We start from the raw sequence: 19,196 nt of genomic DNA on the forward strand, positions 1-19,196 counted from the left end.
GCAAACAGCTGGGAAGGTGGCTGTGATCTGACAGCATGCATCACCATCTAGTCCAGTGACAGTCATGATCAATCAACTCCACTACAGGAGGCTCAGCCACCTTCACCAAAAGGACCGTATGCCTCGAGTGTCCCTCCTACTTTGGTGTAGTCAGATAGATAGCAGTCAGAACGCTTTAAGGGCCTGCTGGCTAAAGAACTTCATGATGGGTAGCGTTGACCTTTTCTTTAAAAAAAATCTCCAACTCCTTATTCTTTTTTGTAAACCCATTTGAAATTTTGTTAAATGCTACCATTGCCAGCCAGGGTATTTGTTCTCCTAGGTTTGGTAAAATAGTCAGCAACTCAGAAAGTTCTAAATTCTTAGAATTTTCCCTGTATGTTCTTGGCTTATCCTTTACAAAAAGGATTCCCAAGCACTGCTCTGTGCACAGGCATTGTGGTGAAATTTTCATTCATGTGCAATGAACCAGGTAAAATAAGGTCATTCTCATAAGGTTGGTTTGGTTTTTTTTCCCATGAGTTTTTAATAATGATATTTAAGACTATCATTTATTCTAATATTAAGTCTTTTCTCCTTTCAGTGTTAAAATGTTATTTCTTTTATGAAGTAATCTGGTGAGAGTATATGGCATATTGGTTGGTTTTTTTCTTTTTAATATGCCTACTGACAAAATTTTTACATTAGCAAACCCGTATTAGTTCATAGAAATTACTTCAATATTTAACCATGTCTGAAATTCAAAATTCTGGCACCATTTCTGAAAGACAGTTGTGATTGTCACTCAGCAAAATTCTTATCAGTATAGAAGAGTGGAGATTTCAAAAAGAAAATGGCCCCAAGTCCAAGTCCTCCCTGAGTTGATAAGACTCTAAGATCTTCCAAATAGTTTTAGGCTAAGTCTTATGAAAATTTAACTAAAGATTTCATTCCCTTTATCTCTATCAAGGAAATATTCCTTAAAAGTGATGTCAACCGGGCACGGTGCTCACACCTGTAATCCCAGCACTTTGTGGGGTCAAGGCAGAGGATCAGTTGAAGCCAGGAGTTTGAGACCACTCTGGGCAACACAGCAAAACCTCCATCTCTATTTTTATTTTTTTTTTAAAGTTAGTGTCAAGTATGTGGTTGCAATGAATTAGCAAAGCCTCTAAAGGAACACTGTGTGCCATTTAATCAGAACCAGGCTTTGAGGACACTGTGCTTTTTGTGAGACACCACATGTGACTTCCTGCTCTTTCACCTTTGGAACTCTGGGTCAGACATAGACTTTGGTCCTTAAAAACAAGAAGCTTAAATAGTGACCTCATCTTGGTTCTTATAATGTAATCGCAGATCAAATAGCCATGATTCATAAACCAACACAAAGGAACCCTTTGCTTCCTGACTGACTCCAGAATGAGTGAACAACATGAGTAAGAGCCTCGTCGCAGAGCCTTTCTCCAGACTACCTTGCTGGGTCCCGGATATTAATAGTCTTGGAAAGTGGTTTCTACAGCTGCTGCTTTGCCTGAAAATAGCCATGCTTTCCCCAAACATGCACATAACACTGCCTTCTCTTAAAGAGAGCCTCCAAAATAAACAATAGTCACCCTTGACCTGCTAAACAGTCATCACATGGAGATGAGTTTTTATCCTCACCTTCTTGCTTCTTCAGTGAACAAGTAGTAACAAGCAGCTCCTGCGTGTGCCTCGATCTGATCCGGCATACCATTGCTGCCGAGACTGTATAAAGTGCAAATTGAAAAGCACAGGAGACTAACATCTATATCAGTGAACACATTTTCTTTCCTTTCTCACAGGGTTTTGGAATTTTGCCCATCTGCATGGCAAAGACCCACCTTTCTCTGTCTCACCAACCTGACAAAAAAGGAGTGCCAAGGGACTTCATCTTACCTATCAGTGACGTTCGGGCCAGCATAGGCGCTGGGTTCATTTACCCTTTGGTCGGAACGGTGAGTGAGTCACATTTTCCAAAAACCCTCCCCATTCTGCATTGCCGTGGTGCCTCAAATCGTTATGCTCCACCTGCTCTTTAAAAATCATGGATTAGGGAAAATTGGGAGTAATTAATAGTACAGTATTCGCTATTTTTCTAAACGCTGTGTCTCACCTACTTTTGCCATTGTGGTTTGGATTTTTCTTTTTTTAGATCATGTGTTCAGGATCCTTAGAGTCATAATACTAATTTCCTTCCTAAGGCAAGTAAGAACATAACTTGGGAGAATTCAGTCTGTTATTTAAATGGTAGAATGGCTTAAGACAGTGGTTGTCAACCTTTATCACACATAGCACCCAAAATGATGTAATCACAGTGGGGTTGACTGCTCACACCAGACAGGATCTGCCCAGTCACCCCAAGGGCTGGGGAAAGCAGTCCTCACCCTCTCTCACTTCCCCAGCACGTCAGGTGGGAAGCTCTGGCTTAGGAAATTACTGAATCATAGGAGTTCTCATTTTTGATGTTGTTGTGATGGGATCATGTTGCTATTGGATGATTATTCTGCTATTTTATGTTATCTATGGGGGTAAAGGAGATGAGCAGATAAATAAAAGCTTATCAAAGTGCTTAAAATCCATGAAGATGGGCTTCATTTGGTACAGCTACACAGTGATAGCCTTCCGTTGGTACCGTCAGTAGCCTAAATTTGACTTCTTGTCTTTGGGAGTGCTCCTAAATTTGGTTTAGAACAAAAAAGAATTCTTACAACCTAGCAGATCCCATGGCAAGCAAAGAAAAAAATATTCTAACCCATCATTATCATCATCATTAGTGCAAAGTGATTTGAGCTTAAACAGCATACATTATCATAATTTTTTATAATAAACCATGTTGCTTTATTGTGCAAACAAGCAATAGATAGATAAAAAGTGCAGATTCTTGCCTTGATATTTACATACTTCATCTAATATTGGACACAATGTTTTTTCAATCAGCATTTTTTGAATTCTTCCTGCATGTGAGGCACAGAGATTTTAGGATGAGCAGGTGTGAGACGCATGGGTTTGAATAGCACAGAGGTATCTGGAGAGCACTGTGTCGGTATTCTGAATGCCCTCAGAGCCCAGGGGGATAACAGCTCATTATGCCTGGGGTAGAACTTACCCAGGATGTGGAAGAAGAGGGGATTCTTCAAAAAGAGCTCAGCCTCTGAACTGGCAAAACAGTGAGTTTTGACTCAAAGGCACCAAAGTACTAATACGTGACATCCTCTCCTGGGGTGATCCGATGTGGCTGGAGTTGGATGAGGGGGGGGTGGCTGGGGATGGGAATGGGAATGGGATTGGGATAGCAGGACAGGGTCACATGGCCAAGGATCTTGAAGACCATCTCATGGAACTTGAATCTGATCTCTACACACTGGGGAGCCACGGTAGGGTGGGTTTTTTGTTTGTTTGTTTCTTGGTTTTTTGTTTTTTTGATTTTTTGATTTTAAATAAGGAGGAGAAGAATGTGGTCTGATGTGTATTTTAGAAAAATAGCTCTGGCAGCAATATGGAGAATGTTTAGTGAAAACAGAACCAGGCCCAGAGAGGTGGGTTAATTCAGCTGGGGCCAGAGGCAATCAAGGTCTGCACTTTGGCCACAGAAGTAGATACAGAGAGTGGGGGTGAATTGCAGATGTACTCTAAAAGTATCCTCCTACCGTGGGGGCCGGGGGAAGGGACCGTTCTAGCTTGGTGACTCTGGCTAGTGATGCCATCGGTCATGGAAAGGACACGGGAGAAGGCAGATTGGCAGAGCCAGAAATGAGCCTGGCTTGAACAGAGAGAGCTCAGAGGGTTAATAGGATCTAAGGAGCAGTCTGTGTCTCCACTGGAAATACAGACACAGTGCTTCAAAGAAAGAGGCAGAAGGTCGCCCTGGTGGGTTTAAGGATATGGGTGAAGGCAGTCGTTAAACAAGAGACACAGGGATAGCTGGAAATCAGTGAGAAGACAGTGAAGGAAGACACCCCTGAAACACCCACGTTAATGCAGCCGACTCCTAGCGGGGTGCCTTCCAGGAGGCAGGAAGGAAGGAGCAGCGGCATGGCAGAGAACGTCCAGAAAAATCCCACAGACACCACTCGTAGCAGTGTTGACACAGGGAGAAGGGTCCGGATGAAATGGGTTCTGAATGACATTTTCAGGTCTACAGTTCAGATCAGTGGTTGCCAGGAGTTGGGGGAGGGGAAGCGTTTGACTGCAGAGGGGCAGGAGGGAACTTTTTGGGATAATGCAAATACCCTATGTTTTGACGTGGTAGTGATTCCATGGCTATATACATTCTTCCAGACTCATAGACCTATTCACGTGTGTTGCCCAGGCTGGACTCAAACTCCTGGGCTCAAGCAATCCTCCCACCTCAGCTTCCCAAGTAGCTGTGACTACAGGCTCATGCCACTGTGCCGGGCCTGTGTATAATTTAATTATACCTCAGTTAACAAAAATGGGTGCTGAAGAGCTTGCTTTATATTCGTTAGAATGGCCTCAGTTGGCCGGGCGCGGTGGCTCACGCCTGTAATCCCAGCACTTTGAGAGGCCGAGGCGGGCGGATCACAAGGTCAGGAGTTCGAGACCTGCCTGGCCAAAATGGTGAAACCCCATCACTACTAAAAATACAAAAATTTGCCGGGCGGGGTGGTGGGCACCTATAATCCCAGCTGCTCAGGTGGCTAAGGCAGGAGAATCGCTTGAACCCGGGAGGCAGAGGTTGCAGTAAGCCAAGATTGCGCCATTGCACTTCAGCCTGGGTGACAGAGCAAGACTTCATCTCTAAATACATACATACATACATACATGCATACATACATGCATACATACATGCATACATAGAATGGCCTCAGTGATGGCCACTTTACTCCTGAGCTTTAGTTGGTGAAGGCCTTGGCTTAGGGATAAGAGGGCGGCTGGACAGTGCAGGCCCAGAGAGACTGGACCATCAGGCGAGGTGAGGGGTTACGGAGGTGCCCAAACAGAGCATGAAATGGTAGAGTAGCTGAGGAGGTTAGCCTCAGTCACGATCTGTCCTGTCCTACCCTCTGCGGACTCTAAACCCCGCAGTAGTTCACCCAACAAATTCATTCACTCGGCCAATGCTGCATAAGGCACTCAGCTCGGGGCTACAGGGAGCCCCAACCTAAAGAAGCTTTCTCTGCTTCAGGTAGTTTACAGCTGGTAGACGCAGATAGAAGTGAATTAGCAAAGAAAATAGTTTGGTGTAAAAATTGTGCATTTAACTGAAACCTTAATTCACTACTGAGCATTTAATAGCCACTAAATAAAAACCAGGGGCCCGCACAGTGGCTCACACTTACAATCCAAGCACTTTTGGAAGCCAAGGTAGAAGGATTGCTTCAGGCCAGGAGTTTGAGACCAGCCTGGGCAACATAGCCAGACTTTGTCTCTACTTAAACAAAAATTAGCCAGGAGCCATGGCATGTACCTGGAGTCCCAGCTACTCAGGAGGCTGAAATGGGAGGATTACTTGAGCCCAGGAGTTTGAGGCTAAAGTGAGCTATGATCATATCATTGCACTCCAGCCTGGGAGATACAGTGAGATCTCTGTCTCTAAAAAAATGAAATAAAATAATAAAAAACACAATATAATTTAAAATCTTTGGAGTCACTAAACAAATATACAATGTGAATCTCCTCCCACTCCAGCTAAGGCCACCGTATCCAACACTAGGTAAAGACCAAAGCCGTTCTGGAAAATCAGAATCTGTTGCCATGGCTCATGCCTGGACACCAGGCTGTCCGCTCCTGACGTCACTCTTTCACTTACGACTTGTTAGAAAATGAATGCGTGGAATGGCCCTGGATAGCTGCTGCAGCTCCCTGGTTTCCTGAAGTGAGCCCTCTGTGTCATTATCTGGTCTTCTCAGCCCTCAGCCGAGTTCCTCCTGTGGCCACACACGGGGTCGCAGTGAGTGTCAGTGCACAGTGATGAAATCTCCTGGAACAATCGGGTGTGGGGCATGAGGAAGGGAGTGGTGCCTGACTACAGAAGTTCCTGGAGGTCAGGAAACTCTCACTGGAGGCGGTGGCCCTAGAGGGCTGCTTTCTATGACAGAGCAGGAAGCTGCATGTGTAGTGGGACACACGCACCAGAGGGGCCAGGATCTCCTAATAAGGACTGGTATTTATTTTTACTTGACCCCATTCTGGGCCTTGCCACAGTCTGCTGAAATGCCTTGAACATTCATCACCCGTGTGGGAGACAGGATAGTAATTTCCTGCTGAGATGACTGAGGGGACGGGGAATGGGGACACCAGGGGGACTGGCTCCTGCAGGTGGGAAAATTCTAGCAAAATGAATCACTCTTGTGCTTAGTCACCCAATGTGCACTTATTAGGGTGCTGCTGAAATACATATTCATCTATCCACTCCAGAAAGATAGTCCAAACTGAGACCTCAGGATCAGAAAGCCTCCCATTCTCCTGCAGGGTTCATTCATGTACTCAGTGAATTATTAAATGCCTACAGCACGCAGGGCCATCAGCCCCACAGCTATGAGAAAGATTCAGTCCTTCCCTCACAGGCCTTATGATAGACTCCAGTAAATAAAACCATACAGGCACAGAATGTGGCGGGCTTTATAACAAAGGCAGAAAGCCCCTCTTGTTGTGTCCTCAAGGGAGGCAGAGAAGCTCCCCTCTGGCTCTAGTTGGAGAATCCCAACCCAAGCAAGTCCATCCTTAAACAATAAACATCTCCAGCATTGCTGGCTTTGGAAGACCCCATGGTGAGATGCTGGAGCTTTTTTCCGCTCCAGATTTCGCTTCTAAATATTTACTTTTACTTTCCATGTTCACTTATAGGCCAGGGTTTTTTTTTCCTACCATTGAATTATTTCGTCATGTTCTATTTAATTATTGCTTTAATTGGCATTGGTGACCACAAATAATAATAAATACTATTAACTGGTGTAACAGCTTCACTAGTCTATTTCACTGCCCCATGCTGTTGTAACTGAAGCCCCCAGCACAAGCATTCCCAGCTCGTGGTCATCTAAGACCTTTGAGGTCATTCTTACATGCATTGCTAGTGTTTTCCATATTCCTTGATGGTAGCCAATTTTTCCTTCTTAAAATAACTTTCTTCATTCCTAGTAAGCTTCATATGTATTTTATGTATTCTTCCCTCTTTTTTATGACATGATACATATTATTGAAAGCTAGGAAATAATGCAAGATTCTTGAATGACATAATACCACTTAGTACATCTTTTTGTAAGAGATAGTTTTTCTAATACAAATCTTTGATATGGGAAGAAACAAGCAAGTTGTTTTTTAAGGTTTTCCAACCCTATATTCTACTACAAATTACCCTGTTATGGTATGCTTCCAAAATTCTTTCAAGGATTATGGTTTATAGAGTTCAATAAACCTAATAGTTTATAAAACTTCTCAAAAAATAATCTCATGCCAAAAATAATTCAGTAGTAGGTGGTCTTTGTCTTGTGGTCACATGGTTTTGATATTGTCTTTAAGTTTCTATAATTTACAAGGGCTGTTTAATCAGTTGGCATAAATTTCATGACAAAAATACTAATATGTAAGCAAAGTATATGAAACAATATTATTGAGAAGTAAATTACATTCCATATAGAAAAAGACTAGAAAGACAACACCAAAACCTTAAATTAGACAGTGTTATTATGAGTAGCTTTTTTTTCTTCTCTTTTTCCATATAGATCAAATTACTACATTGGGCGTATATCACTTTTATAACATGAAAATACAGTAAATAGGGTGATGATAAACTGCAAGTGCTTGGGGAGAATGCTTAACTCAGGCCAGTTGCAAGAGAGTGAGAACACACACGCAGCCTGTGGGAGCGGGCTCCATGCCATCACCTGGCCGGTCCTGGCTGTGTTGCTGTGTTTTCGCACCTCAAAAGTTGGGACAGCGAAGAAAGGCCATAAGAGCTAGAACGTTTCCATAAGAAGTGTATTCAGTATGATTTGTCTAGCTCTGACTAATGTGTGCAAACCCCACATTCCACTAAGCAAATGCAAGATTGTTTTTCCCTGTTAATTTGTTCCTGGGCCCTTCTTGCTTACTGTGTTGGGAGTTGGAGAGGGGATAATTGACTTCTTTCTTCTCACAGTGTTTTCTCTTTTTTTTTTTTTTTTTTTTTTGAGACAGAGTATTGCTCTGTCGCCCAGGCTGGAGTGCAGTAGCATGATCTCGGCTCACTGCAACCTCCGCCTTCCAGGTTCAAGTGATACTCCTGCCTCAGCCTCCCAAGTAGCTGGGACTACAGGTATATGCCACCACATCTGGCTCATTTTTTGTATTTTTCAAAGAGACTGGGGTCTCACCATGTTGGCCAGGCTGGTCTCAAACTCCTGACCTCAAGTAAGCCACTGCGCCCGGCCATCTCTCACAGTGTTTTTTAAAACAACAATGCATTTTCATAACAGTTGGCCTGGGGAGGTGTCCGACCAAGTTGGAATTCATAGTAGAATCCATTGGAAGTTAATTTTTGGTGTATTTGACTGTTTTCCATTGACTTCGCATTGAGGCAGTGAGAGAGACTTGAAGAACTTAGAATACGCACCCTTTTGTCACTGGCAAACATGGGACATAGAGGCATGTCTTGACAGCAATTTATGGCAACACTCAGGGCTGGAATCTAGGGGTTAGACAGCCTGGCCAGTTTTGTAAATTAGATAGCCAGGCCACCCTCAGAGTCAGTTTGAGGGTTTAGTGGGAAGCCTGAATAAAAAGAGAAGTTAAACTTTTAAGAAAAGGGTCAAGCTTTAAAACTGGAATTGGGTTTTCAAATTTAATGAGTAAAAAGAAACCCCAAAACTGGAATTGTAATTGTGGAGAAATACAACTGATAATATTTGGAATATCATCTACAAGGAATGAAACTATCCAGAAGCATTTAGATGGTAGTCAGTGCCATGTAGGGCACCTCTGGGGGCAGGGTGGCTCCTGGCACTGTGGAGAAAGACCACTGGTGCTTCCTTCTCCCAATCGGAGGAAAGGGATACACTGTGGAGGTCCCAGCAGCTTAGGGCCTGCCCCCCATGTGGTTATCTCTGTGCCGTTTCCTTCCCTCTGTCTTCCTGTAACACCTTCACTTTGGCCCCTGTGCCCTTTCTGGGCAGAGGGTGACAGGAGGCACCGCATGGGTACATTCTTTTTTTTTTTTTTTTCTTTTTTTTGAGACAGAGTCTCACTCTGTCACCTGGGCTGGAGTGCAGTGGCGCGATCTCGACTCACTGCAACCTCCATCTCCGGGTTTCAAGCGATTCTCCTGCCTCAGCCTCCCGAGTAGCTGGGATTACAGGTGGCCGCCACTACGCCCCGCTAGTTTTTTGTATTTTTAATAGAGATGGCATTTCACTATGTTGTTCAGGCTGGTCTCAAACTCCTGACCTCGTGATTCACCCGCCTCAGCCTCCCAAAGTGCTGGGATTACAGGAGTGAGCCACTGCGTCCGGCCAACTACATGCTTTTTTCCTCCTGTCGGGATTGGCCTGGGCTGTACCTATCTCATGGTGGAAACCTGCCCAGGGACCAGGCCCTAGAAGACCAGCAGTTTATTTAACTGGGTTGGCCTTTGTCCCCACTCCCTGTGACCCGGCCCTGCCACATCTTTACCCAGGTGCACCACTGACATCATCGCTTGGCTGGACTCTGGAAAGCAGGAAACTGCTGGAGCGTGTTTGGGGCATCAGTGATGTCACCCGCTACGAATGCTGGGTGGGGTTACCGGACTGAGGGCCGTGAAAAAAGAAAGCTGCGGCCCCGCCCCGTGGACTCACTGCCATTCTGTTCTTTCTCACGTTTCAGTTCAGCTCGGTTTGTTTTCCGTCCCCCTCCCTCTACTGTTAAAGTATGTACTCAGTGTTTCGTTTCCTGCTGGATCTGATTCAGGTCAGTGATGAAGTTATTTGTGAACTCAGTGGGGGGGTGTTTCCTCCCCTTTGTACCGGCCCTGCTTAGGGATGCACGGTTGGTTATACGCTTGCTTCACTCGGTTAGGCATGGAGGAGAATTCATTCAGCCCTCATAGGTTTAAATCAAATGCATGACCCTTCACATTTTCCAGAGATTTACGGCCAGTTACAATGAGACAATTAAACATTCACCCCCCCGCCAAGCTGCACTTGGAGATGTGTAAGCAGTAATGTAGTCATGCGCTCCCCATGATGTGAGAGCGTGCAGAACGCCACTCCCCCCAGCAGGTCCGCCAGGACCTCCGCAGGGAGCGTCTTGCCTGCAAAATCACACATCCCTTTTTCCCCCTCTCTCCACTTTCCCTACTTTTCCACTCCCACACCCACAAAGAAACCTTGAGCTTATTTTACAAAAGTCTTTGAAATGGCCCTCGTCTCTCCGATGCTCCTGGGGCCTGGTTTGGCCCCATCTGTGCAATCTCTCTGATGAGTGTGAAATAAGCCAGGTTTGGCTCATGCTCTGCCGGTGAGCTTGCCCTCCCCATGAGCCTGTCCTCTCCATCTGGCCTCACTTTGTTTGTGTCCCTGTGTCCTTTGTCTCCCATCCTGGGATCCTGGTGGTTTCCTCCTCCCCGCCCAGCATGAGTCCTTTTCCCCAGGGTTCTTCCCTATCTCTACATCAGAATTTCCTGCTTTCTCCCAAATATGCATTTCCCTGGCCCAGGCATCCACTGCTTCCTCTCATCGTGAGGTCCCTGCCGCAGGCTGCTGATGGTATTGTGGCCATGCCTTCCTCCACAACCCAGGGAAAGCTACGTGTGTGTCTGTCCCATAGGGAAGGAGTCATCCCTGTCTCCTCAGTGTGGTGTGTTCAGGAGGAAGGAAAGTAACCAGCGTCGTTCTCAATTTCCAGAAACTGTTTATCATATTGACAAGAAGAAGAAAGCTTTGTGACTCATGAGAATGATGTTTTCCTCTCTGGTACATAAGGTTATCTGGGTCCAATCCATTTGTGTAGAGGATCTTCTCTCCCCTAGTGTGATATACACTTATTTTTAGCACAAGTATAAAACTACTTTAAATGAAATCAGCCTCAGCCAGGGAAATATGCTGAGTAATAATGTTGCCAGGTACTATACCACTGAGTTGAGTTTGTAATTCACTGCTATTAATCCCTGTGTATTAGTTCTGATTTTTTACTCTTTGCATACATAGAAAAATGGTGTTTCTCTTCAGAGTCAAGGAGGGAAAAAAAGAAAAGATAAAAGATGCTTATAACACTTTTGTGTCCACCCCTAAAATCAGCATATTGATCTATTATTTTTTCTAGGTATTGAGATGTTGACATATACTTTCATACAACTGGTAATATATATATATATGTGCATATATATGTATATATATATGCACATATATATATAATATGTATATATATAATATGTGTGTGTGTATATATATATATATATATAGACTCATTTTTCTTCCACTTTCATCTACAGCCTACTTGTTTTCTTCCCCCCATTTTTCGTTTGGATTCATAGCATAAATTGACAACAAAGATACATCTCAATTTAGAGCTTCCAAAAGGCACCCATAAAAGTATCTGGTGCTCATGGAATTTCTCTTTCTTCTATGTCTCTTAGTTACACTTTTCTCTTATTACACTTTTCTATCCCAGCCATGGCTAAGAGGCATATAATCAGAAGCAGCTAAGCAATGTATGCAAGGGAAATAAAATGAATGCAAACCAAGATACCGGTTTTGTAAATTAGATAGCCAGGCCACCCTCAGAGTCAGTTTGAGGGTATAGTGGGAAGCCTGAATAAAAAGAGAAGTTAAACTTTTAAGAAAAGGGTCAAGCTTTAAAACTGGAATTGGGTTTTCAAATTTAATGAGTAGAAAGAAACCCCAAAACTGGAATTGTAATTGTGGAGAAATATAACGGATAATATCTGGAACTCGCGGCAGTTTACAGGCTTAACTATGTATGTGTTCCTTAAATTATCCACCCGCAGATATCAGATTACAATAAGTCCTCACTTAATGTCATTGATAGGTTCTTGGAAACTACCACTTTAAGCAAAAAGACATGATGCATATGAAACCAGTTTTCCCATAGTCTAATTGATAGGAAAAAGAGTTGAGTTATGAAGCCACACAGTACCTCGTTTGGCTTAAAGTCACTGTTTCCAAGAACCTATCCACAATGTTAAGTAAGGACTTACCGTAAATGAAAATATTTGCAGTAAATTGCTTTTGAGAGAATTGGTTATCACACTCTTCTCTGGGTGTCACTGAAAATTCAGAATGTTTAATTACATCAGGCTATACTCACTGGTATAAAATCAGGGAGCAAGTATAAAGTAGGTGTAGGGAAATAATTTATGTTGGATTAAATGATCCAATGAAGGGATTTTATTAAGCCCCTAGAAGTCCCAGAATGAAAATGTATAACTGCATGACTAACCCCTAAGAATTTGCTGGGGTTTCTGCATTAAGTACGCTTCCCAGGCCATTTGTAATGAAGGTACCGTGATCTGTTAAGGAAGAGACCTACAGCTGGGAACAAAAAGAGCCAATTCCATCCTAGACATCAGTCTCCTGTTTGACTCATTCCAACCCCAAGAATATGTTGTAGAGTGTAGGACCCATGAAAGTTACTTACTGTGCTTCCCTGTACCTTCCATCATCCAGTTCCCAGACATATCTGTGTTTCTTCTCTGAATGCCTAGTTACTTGGGATCCCATGCTGTATTGGTCTGTTCTCACACTGCTGTAAAGAACTATCTGAGACTGGATAGTTTATAAAGAAAAGAGGTTTAATTGACTCAGTTTTACAGGCTATACAGGAAGCATGGCTGGGGAGGCCTCAAGAAACTTACAAGCATGGTGGAAGGCAAAGGGGAAGCAAGCACATCTTCACATGGCGGCAGGAAAGAGAGAGAGTGAAGGGGCAGTGCCACACACTTTTAAACAACCAGATCTCATGAGAACTCACTATCACGAGAACAACAAGGGGGAAATTCACCCCCATGATCCAGTCACCTCCCACCAGGCCCCTCCTCCAACACTGAAGATCATAATTCATCGTGAGATTTGGCTGGGGACACAGCACCAAACCATATCACATGCCTTTCCCAGGACTGGTGATGGAGGAATGGTGCCCTTGTCACACCTACCAGAATATACTCACCCACCTCCAGACACTCCATTTCTCTTTCAAGCGCACCTCTTCACTTGTGCCGCCAGCTAAGGTTTACTGCAGTTACTTCCTTTGTGTGTCCTCTTACCTTACCAAGTCTCCTCACCCACCATCTACTGTTAATTAAATTACCGCCTCCCTCACTTCCCACCTCCAGAGTAGAGACTGTGTCTTCAGTTCTCTTGGCCTTCCCACAATGGGAAGTCCAGTGTAGAACGTACCCTAGGAGCCAACTAAATGTGCTAGTGGCCTGCCAACCCCGCAGAGGGCTAGGGAATCTTCAGGGAGTCTGCTGCCAGTGAAACTCACCAATACTAGAATCCCAGGCTCCAAAGAAGTCTAGAAAAGTACATCTTTTAAGGAGGTAATAAGAGGCTCAAGTGCCCACAAATCCTATCTGCTCTTGGCCTAGTTCTTTTGGGATCAGTGTACTAGTCTCTCTTGTCGAACCAGTTACTGACCAGCAAGACTAAAAAACCAGGCCCAAACACATTCTATTCATGTGCTTAGATATGGACCTACGGATCAAATATCCCACTGTAAAGCAAAAAAGCAAACTGTTTTTCCCTTGTACTTTCACACTCAACAATAGCACACTTCTGTGGCTGGCTGTGTGGGGGCTTTTCCTTACACACCAAATATTTCTCACAAACACCAACCAGGTGTCCTCTTATTCAATTCAATCCTGACACTGTCTACCTGGAGATGGTGTCGGATCCCACAGATTGACGGCTCAGTCCCATGAGACCAGCCCCACTTCAGGCACTAATTGCAAATCCAGGCCATGCATACTTCTCTGACTGCCTGGCTAAAAACCGCGTTCACAGCCGGGCACGGTGGCTCATGCCTGTAATCCCAGCACTTTGGGAGACCAAGGTAGGTGGATCACTTGAGGTCGGAGGTTCGAGACCAGCCTGGCCAACATGGTGAAACCCCATCTCTATTAAAAATACAAAGATTAGGCCGGGCACAGTGGCTGACGCCAGTAATCCCAGCACTTTGGGAGGCCGAGGCAGGCAGATCACGAGGTCAGGAGACTGAGACCATCCTGGCTAACACAGTGAAACCCTGTCTCTACTAAAAATACAAAAAAATTAGCCAGGTGTGGTGGCAGACGCCTGTAGTCCCAGCTACTCAGGAGGCTGAGGCAGGAGAATGGCGTGAACCCAGGAGGCGGAGCTTGCAGTGAGCGGAGATCGCGCCACTGCACTCCAGCCTGGGCAAGACAGCGAGACTCCGTCTCAAAAAAAAAAAAAAAAAAATTAGCTGGGTGTGGTGGCGGGCTCCTATAAGCCCAGCTACTAGGGAGGCTGAGGCAGGAGAATCGCTTGAACCCGGGAGGCGGAAGTTGCAGTGAGTTGAGATCCTGCCACTGCACTCCAGCCTGGGAGACAGAGTGAGACTCCATCTCAAAAAAAAAAAAAAAAAGGGTTCGCATGAGCCCCCTCCTTGGGTTCAATTAAGTTCCTAGGATGGCTCACAGAACTGAGAGAAGCACTTATTTACAGAGGTGTTATGATATATATTGATTTTCATCCATGGTTCCTGGCTCCTGAATGCCTTAAACCTTCTTACAGCCTTTTGTTATAATGTTGGGGGTGTCACACCTCAGGGGCAAGCCTCTGACCTTCCCTGCCCTCCTTGCACTATAATGTTTCCCCCATTTCTGATTGTGAGTCTTAAGACCCTCCCATGAGAGGGTCCCACCCTACACCTTGTGGGAAGGAATGTGGATGTCATGAAGTGTCCATAAAAACCCAAGAGGACAGGGTTCAAGGAGATTCCAGATAGCCAGACATGTGGACCTTCCTGGAAGGCAGGGCACCCAGGTCGGGCATGGAAGTTCTGCACCTCTTCCCCCATACCTCGCCCTACACACCTCTTCATATGTGTCCTTTGTGATATCTTTTTGTTGTTGTTGTTTGTTTGAGACAGAGTCTCGCTCTGCTGCCCAGGCTGGAATACAATGGCATGATCTTGGCTCCCTGCGACCTCCGCTCCTGGGTTCAAGCGATTCTCCCACCTCAGCCTCCTGAGTAGCTGGGATTACAGGCATCCACCATCATGCCTGGCTAGTTTTTGTATTTTTGTAGAGACGGGGTTTCACCATGTTGGCCAGGCTGGTCTTGAACTCCTGACCTTAGGTGACCCGCCCGCCTTGGCCTCCCAAAGTGCTGGGATTACAGGCATGAGCCACCATGCCTGGCCTGCAATATCCTTTATAATAAACTGGAGATGTTAAGCATGTGTTTCCTTTAGTTCTGTTAGCTGCTCCGGCAAATTAATCAAACCCAAAGAGGGGAGTCCTAGGAACCCCAGTTTGAAACCAGTTGGTCAGAAGTTCCAGAGGCCCAGACTTGTGACTGGTATGGTGGGGGGCGCTCGGCCCTGTGGGATCTGACACTATCTCTGGGTAGACAGGGTCGGAACTGAACTGGAAGCCACCCCACCTGGTGTCTGCTGCTTGGTGTGTGGGGAAACCCCCTACACATTTGGTCACAGAAGTCTTCTATGTTGATGACTGTTGTGGTGCGATAGCAGAGGAAAACACGGTTTGAGGAGAGCTTTTCCCAACACGCTTATGTGTGCCAGTTTATTATAGAAGACACAGATGAACACCAGATGAAGAGATGCATAGGGCATGGTCTGTGGAGTTGGGGTTCACCTCCCTCCTGGCACAAGGATGCCTTCACCAACCCAGAAACTCATCAAGTCTTGTTCAAGGATTTTTGTAGAGCTTAATCTCCACTCCCCACCCTCCACCTTTCCTGGAGGTTGATGGGTGGGGCTGAAAGTTCCAGCCCTCCAATCTTCTACTCACTTGGTCTTTCCGTCCTGAGGCTAGCTGGAGGCCCACCCCATCACTCCATTACCTTAAGCTCAGGTGTTATTGAAGGAGCTCCTTATGAATAGAGCAAAATCACCCACCCCTATCAGAAATTTCAAGAGTTTTAGAAAACCTGTGACTGGAACCAAGGACAAAGATGAAATATATTTCGTATGATAGCACACCCACCAGATTGGATCGTGGGGCTGTGTGGCCTTTAGTGTGGAAGCTGCTTGACCACATTTTCCGCCCATGCACTGCCATTCTCATTTCAGGCTGCGTCATCATCATCATCACCATCACCTGTTCTTAGCAAAGGTCACACACCTTCCAAATGCTTTGTATAGATTAGCTCATCACTCCCCATACTCACCCTGGGAGCATAGTCAGGGATAAGAGGTAGAGTTCTAGCGCTCTGTGGCTACTATGGTTTATGGGATCTTTGCCCAGGAATAACTGGACTTTAAACATCTTGGCTTTTCTTTTCAGTAGGTCAGTCGGCATGTACTCACAGGGCCATGCATGCTGAGCATTGAGACACATCACAAGGGAGTGAAAACCTGCTGCCACACCCCCCCAGAGGCAGCAGGATGTTTGGATAAATAAGGCATAAACACCTGGAGAATTAAAGCAAGTACAGTTAGTGCAGCCTTTGCCAAGAGAAAGGTGTAAGTGCTAAATGCAGTAGATGTTCAAATACGGCAGAGACCACAGTGGGCAGGGTAGGCCAAGAATGCTGCCTAAGGAGTGGGGCTTGGGGTGAAACTGGGGCATTTGAGACACTGCAGGCCCATCACCCTGGCTGCGCCCTCCTGAGGGAGGCAGGGACTGAGGCGGGAGGCCTGGAGAGGTCTGTGCATGAGCCTGGGGGCTCATTGATAAGGAGCTTCCAGTGGGGGCAATAACATTGGAAGTGGAGAGGATGGCATGTGTGCCGGGAGACGCAGCGGAGTGGAAGTCGCCGGAACTGACAAGGGATGGGATGTGAGCAAGGAGTCCAGGTGAGTCCTGGGGACCTGAAAGGATGGACCCAGAGAGATAAACGACTTCAAACCGGCACGGCAGTGAAGTGACTGACCCGCGAGTGCCCTGCACCGAGGCTGACATTTGACTTCCTGCCAAGTTGGCCATCAGACAGTTAGAAATCAATTTTGGAGTTCAGGAGAGAGGCCAGAGCTAAAAATTGGGGAGTTGTTTACATTGGGAGTGATATACAGTCTCTACATTTCCATCCAGTTCAAAACATTCTTGCGTGTCTGCTATGCACTGTGCACTGAGGTTACCAAGACTGGAAAGACCCAATCCCTGTCCTGGAAGCTTAGTGTTGGCAGGAGGCAGACAAGCTGATACATGCAAACAAAGAGCTCACAGGTGCCAGGATGCCAAGGGATACGGAAGAAGGATGGTTGCTTCTCTACCCAGGAGTGCCCTGAGGTGTCTTAAAAAGAGGAGCATTTATGACTCAGGCAGGGTGGCACATTCCAGACGGCAGTGGGCAGGAGCCTGACTCCAGAGCGCCTTAGAGGCTGCAGCTGGGAGTTGAGCTGGACCCTGAAGGCAGTAGGGTAAGCCATAAATTAGGGTTAAGGAACCAAGGGAATAAGGGGATCAGACCATTGCATAGCTCCAGCAGCACCATTACTAGCAGCCTGTGTGAATGATGGTCCCCTCTTACATGCCCACCATGCAAGGGCTCTAGGCCATTCTTCACTCTTTAATGCAGAAAAGCAAAACTTCCAGCTGTTTTCCCCTACCCAAACTGTGTGAGCCTGAGCCCAGCCCCAGGATGGATCTTGTCCTAGGTAACCAAGAAGGCCTTAAGTGTCAGAAGAGGTAGCTCCAGGCTGAATAAAGGGATAAATGAAGCATTACTGCACTGAGATCGCCCGTCGTGGGGTGGGTCTATACCCATCTAGTCATTAAGCCTCAATAATTTGGTTTCTAAATGGACTATTATTTGCTACAGATCAAAAGTTGTTGGAAACTATATTACACAGATAAATAGAATTGTCCTGCAAATAAAGGAGGTAATCTCTTCTCTGTTTGAGATACCATGCAGTATTTGTCCAACTTGTACAAATAGTTCTGATCCATGAGAATCCTCCACTTTCAACTTACTTGCTGCTATATCCCAACTATTATAAGGCCATGGAGACCAGTAGCCTGGTTTCCATTATCTTTGCTCTGTTTTTTTTTTTATGGCATGGTTGACACTACCTCCAGTAGCAAAGAGTTAACTTGTCATCAGAGCTATAAAATCACAATGATAAGTGAAAAGTTCTCTGTTGTACTTTAGCATCCAAGAGAAGTGTAATTCCCAACTACAGTGCTCAAAATAATAGAGAGTTTTTACTTTGGGCCTGAAAATACTTATAGGTCAGGTCTCCTAGTTGGGTCCATGCTGTTGTTGGTGTTCCCTCCCAAGTAAATACATACTGAATTTAGCAAATTATTCATTTGTGATCCTCTGTGCCATCTAAAAATATATATAGTTTAAAACGCTGGCCAGGCGCAGTGGCTCATGCCTATAATCTCAGCACTTTGGGAGGCTGAGGCAGGTGGATCACCTGAGGTCGGGAATTGAAGACCAAACTGGCCAACATGGCGAAACCCCCTCTCTACTAAAAATACAAAAATTAGCCGGGTATGGTGTTGGACTCCTATAATCCCAGCTACTAGGGAGGCTGAGGCAGGAGAATCTCTTGAACCCGGGAGGCGGAGGTTGCAGTGAGCCGAGATTGTGGCACTGTACTCCAGCCTGGGTGACAGAGTGAGACTCCATCTCAAAAAAAAAAAAAAAAAAAATGCTTATCATTGCACAGATAGCTGTACAGTTTTTTATTATTTATGATAACGGTAACTGACTTTTTGTTAAAGCTGGTTTGGAATCTGGAGGTTATTTTAATTTTGATAACTTTATGATTTTAACTTTTAATTTTAACTTTATGATGTTTGTCATAAAAGAGTGGAATGTGCTCCTATTTTGAGATGGAAACATTTCGGCAGGGAGAGAGAAGAGAGACACCAAACCACCTAACAGCCAGGTTCCAAGGGGAGATTCATTCAGCGTCTTTGAAGCATTGTTAGTTTTCATTTGAGGCATAAATTGGAAACTTATATCTTTCTTTGGAGTAGGAAGTATTTCAGACAGAAAAAAAATGATTGCTACAACAACATCACGAAAAAGAACAGAAGGTTTCATGAAGAGTAATAAAATTAAGTTTATGAATTAGAGCTTCAGATGGGAAATCTTATTTGGACA

The 19,196-nt window shown here is 45.1% G+C and overlaps 1 protein-coding gene across 7 annotated transcripts in view; it reads left to right on the forward strand.

Moving 5' to 3' along the window:
* MTHFD1L (methylenetetrahydrofolate dehydrogenase (NADP+ dependent) 1 like) overlaps positions 1-19,196 on the forward strand; it is a 240,429-nt gene that overhangs the window by 173,174 nt on the left and 48,059 nt on the right. For all 7 annotated transcript variants that reach the window (XR_010157792.1, XR_010157793.1, XR_010157794.1 and 4 more), the window contains exon 26: positions 1,803-1,955. Coding sequence is in view for 4 of the 7 variants with exons in the window: in XM_024357475.3 (XP_024213243.2) it covers positions 1,803-1,955 (153 nt within the window). In the remaining 3 variants the exon portion in view is untranslated. The remainder of the gene's footprint in view (positions 1-1,802; positions 1,956-19,196) is intronic.

The sequence above is a fragment of the Pan troglodytes genome, chromosome 5 (genome assembly GCF_028858775.2).
Source record: "Pan troglodytes isolate AG18354 chromosome 5, NHGRI_mPanTro3-v2.0_pri, whole genome shotgun sequence".
Lineage (NCBI taxonomy): Eukaryota > Metazoa > Chordata > Mammalia > Primates > Hominidae > Pan > Pan troglodytes.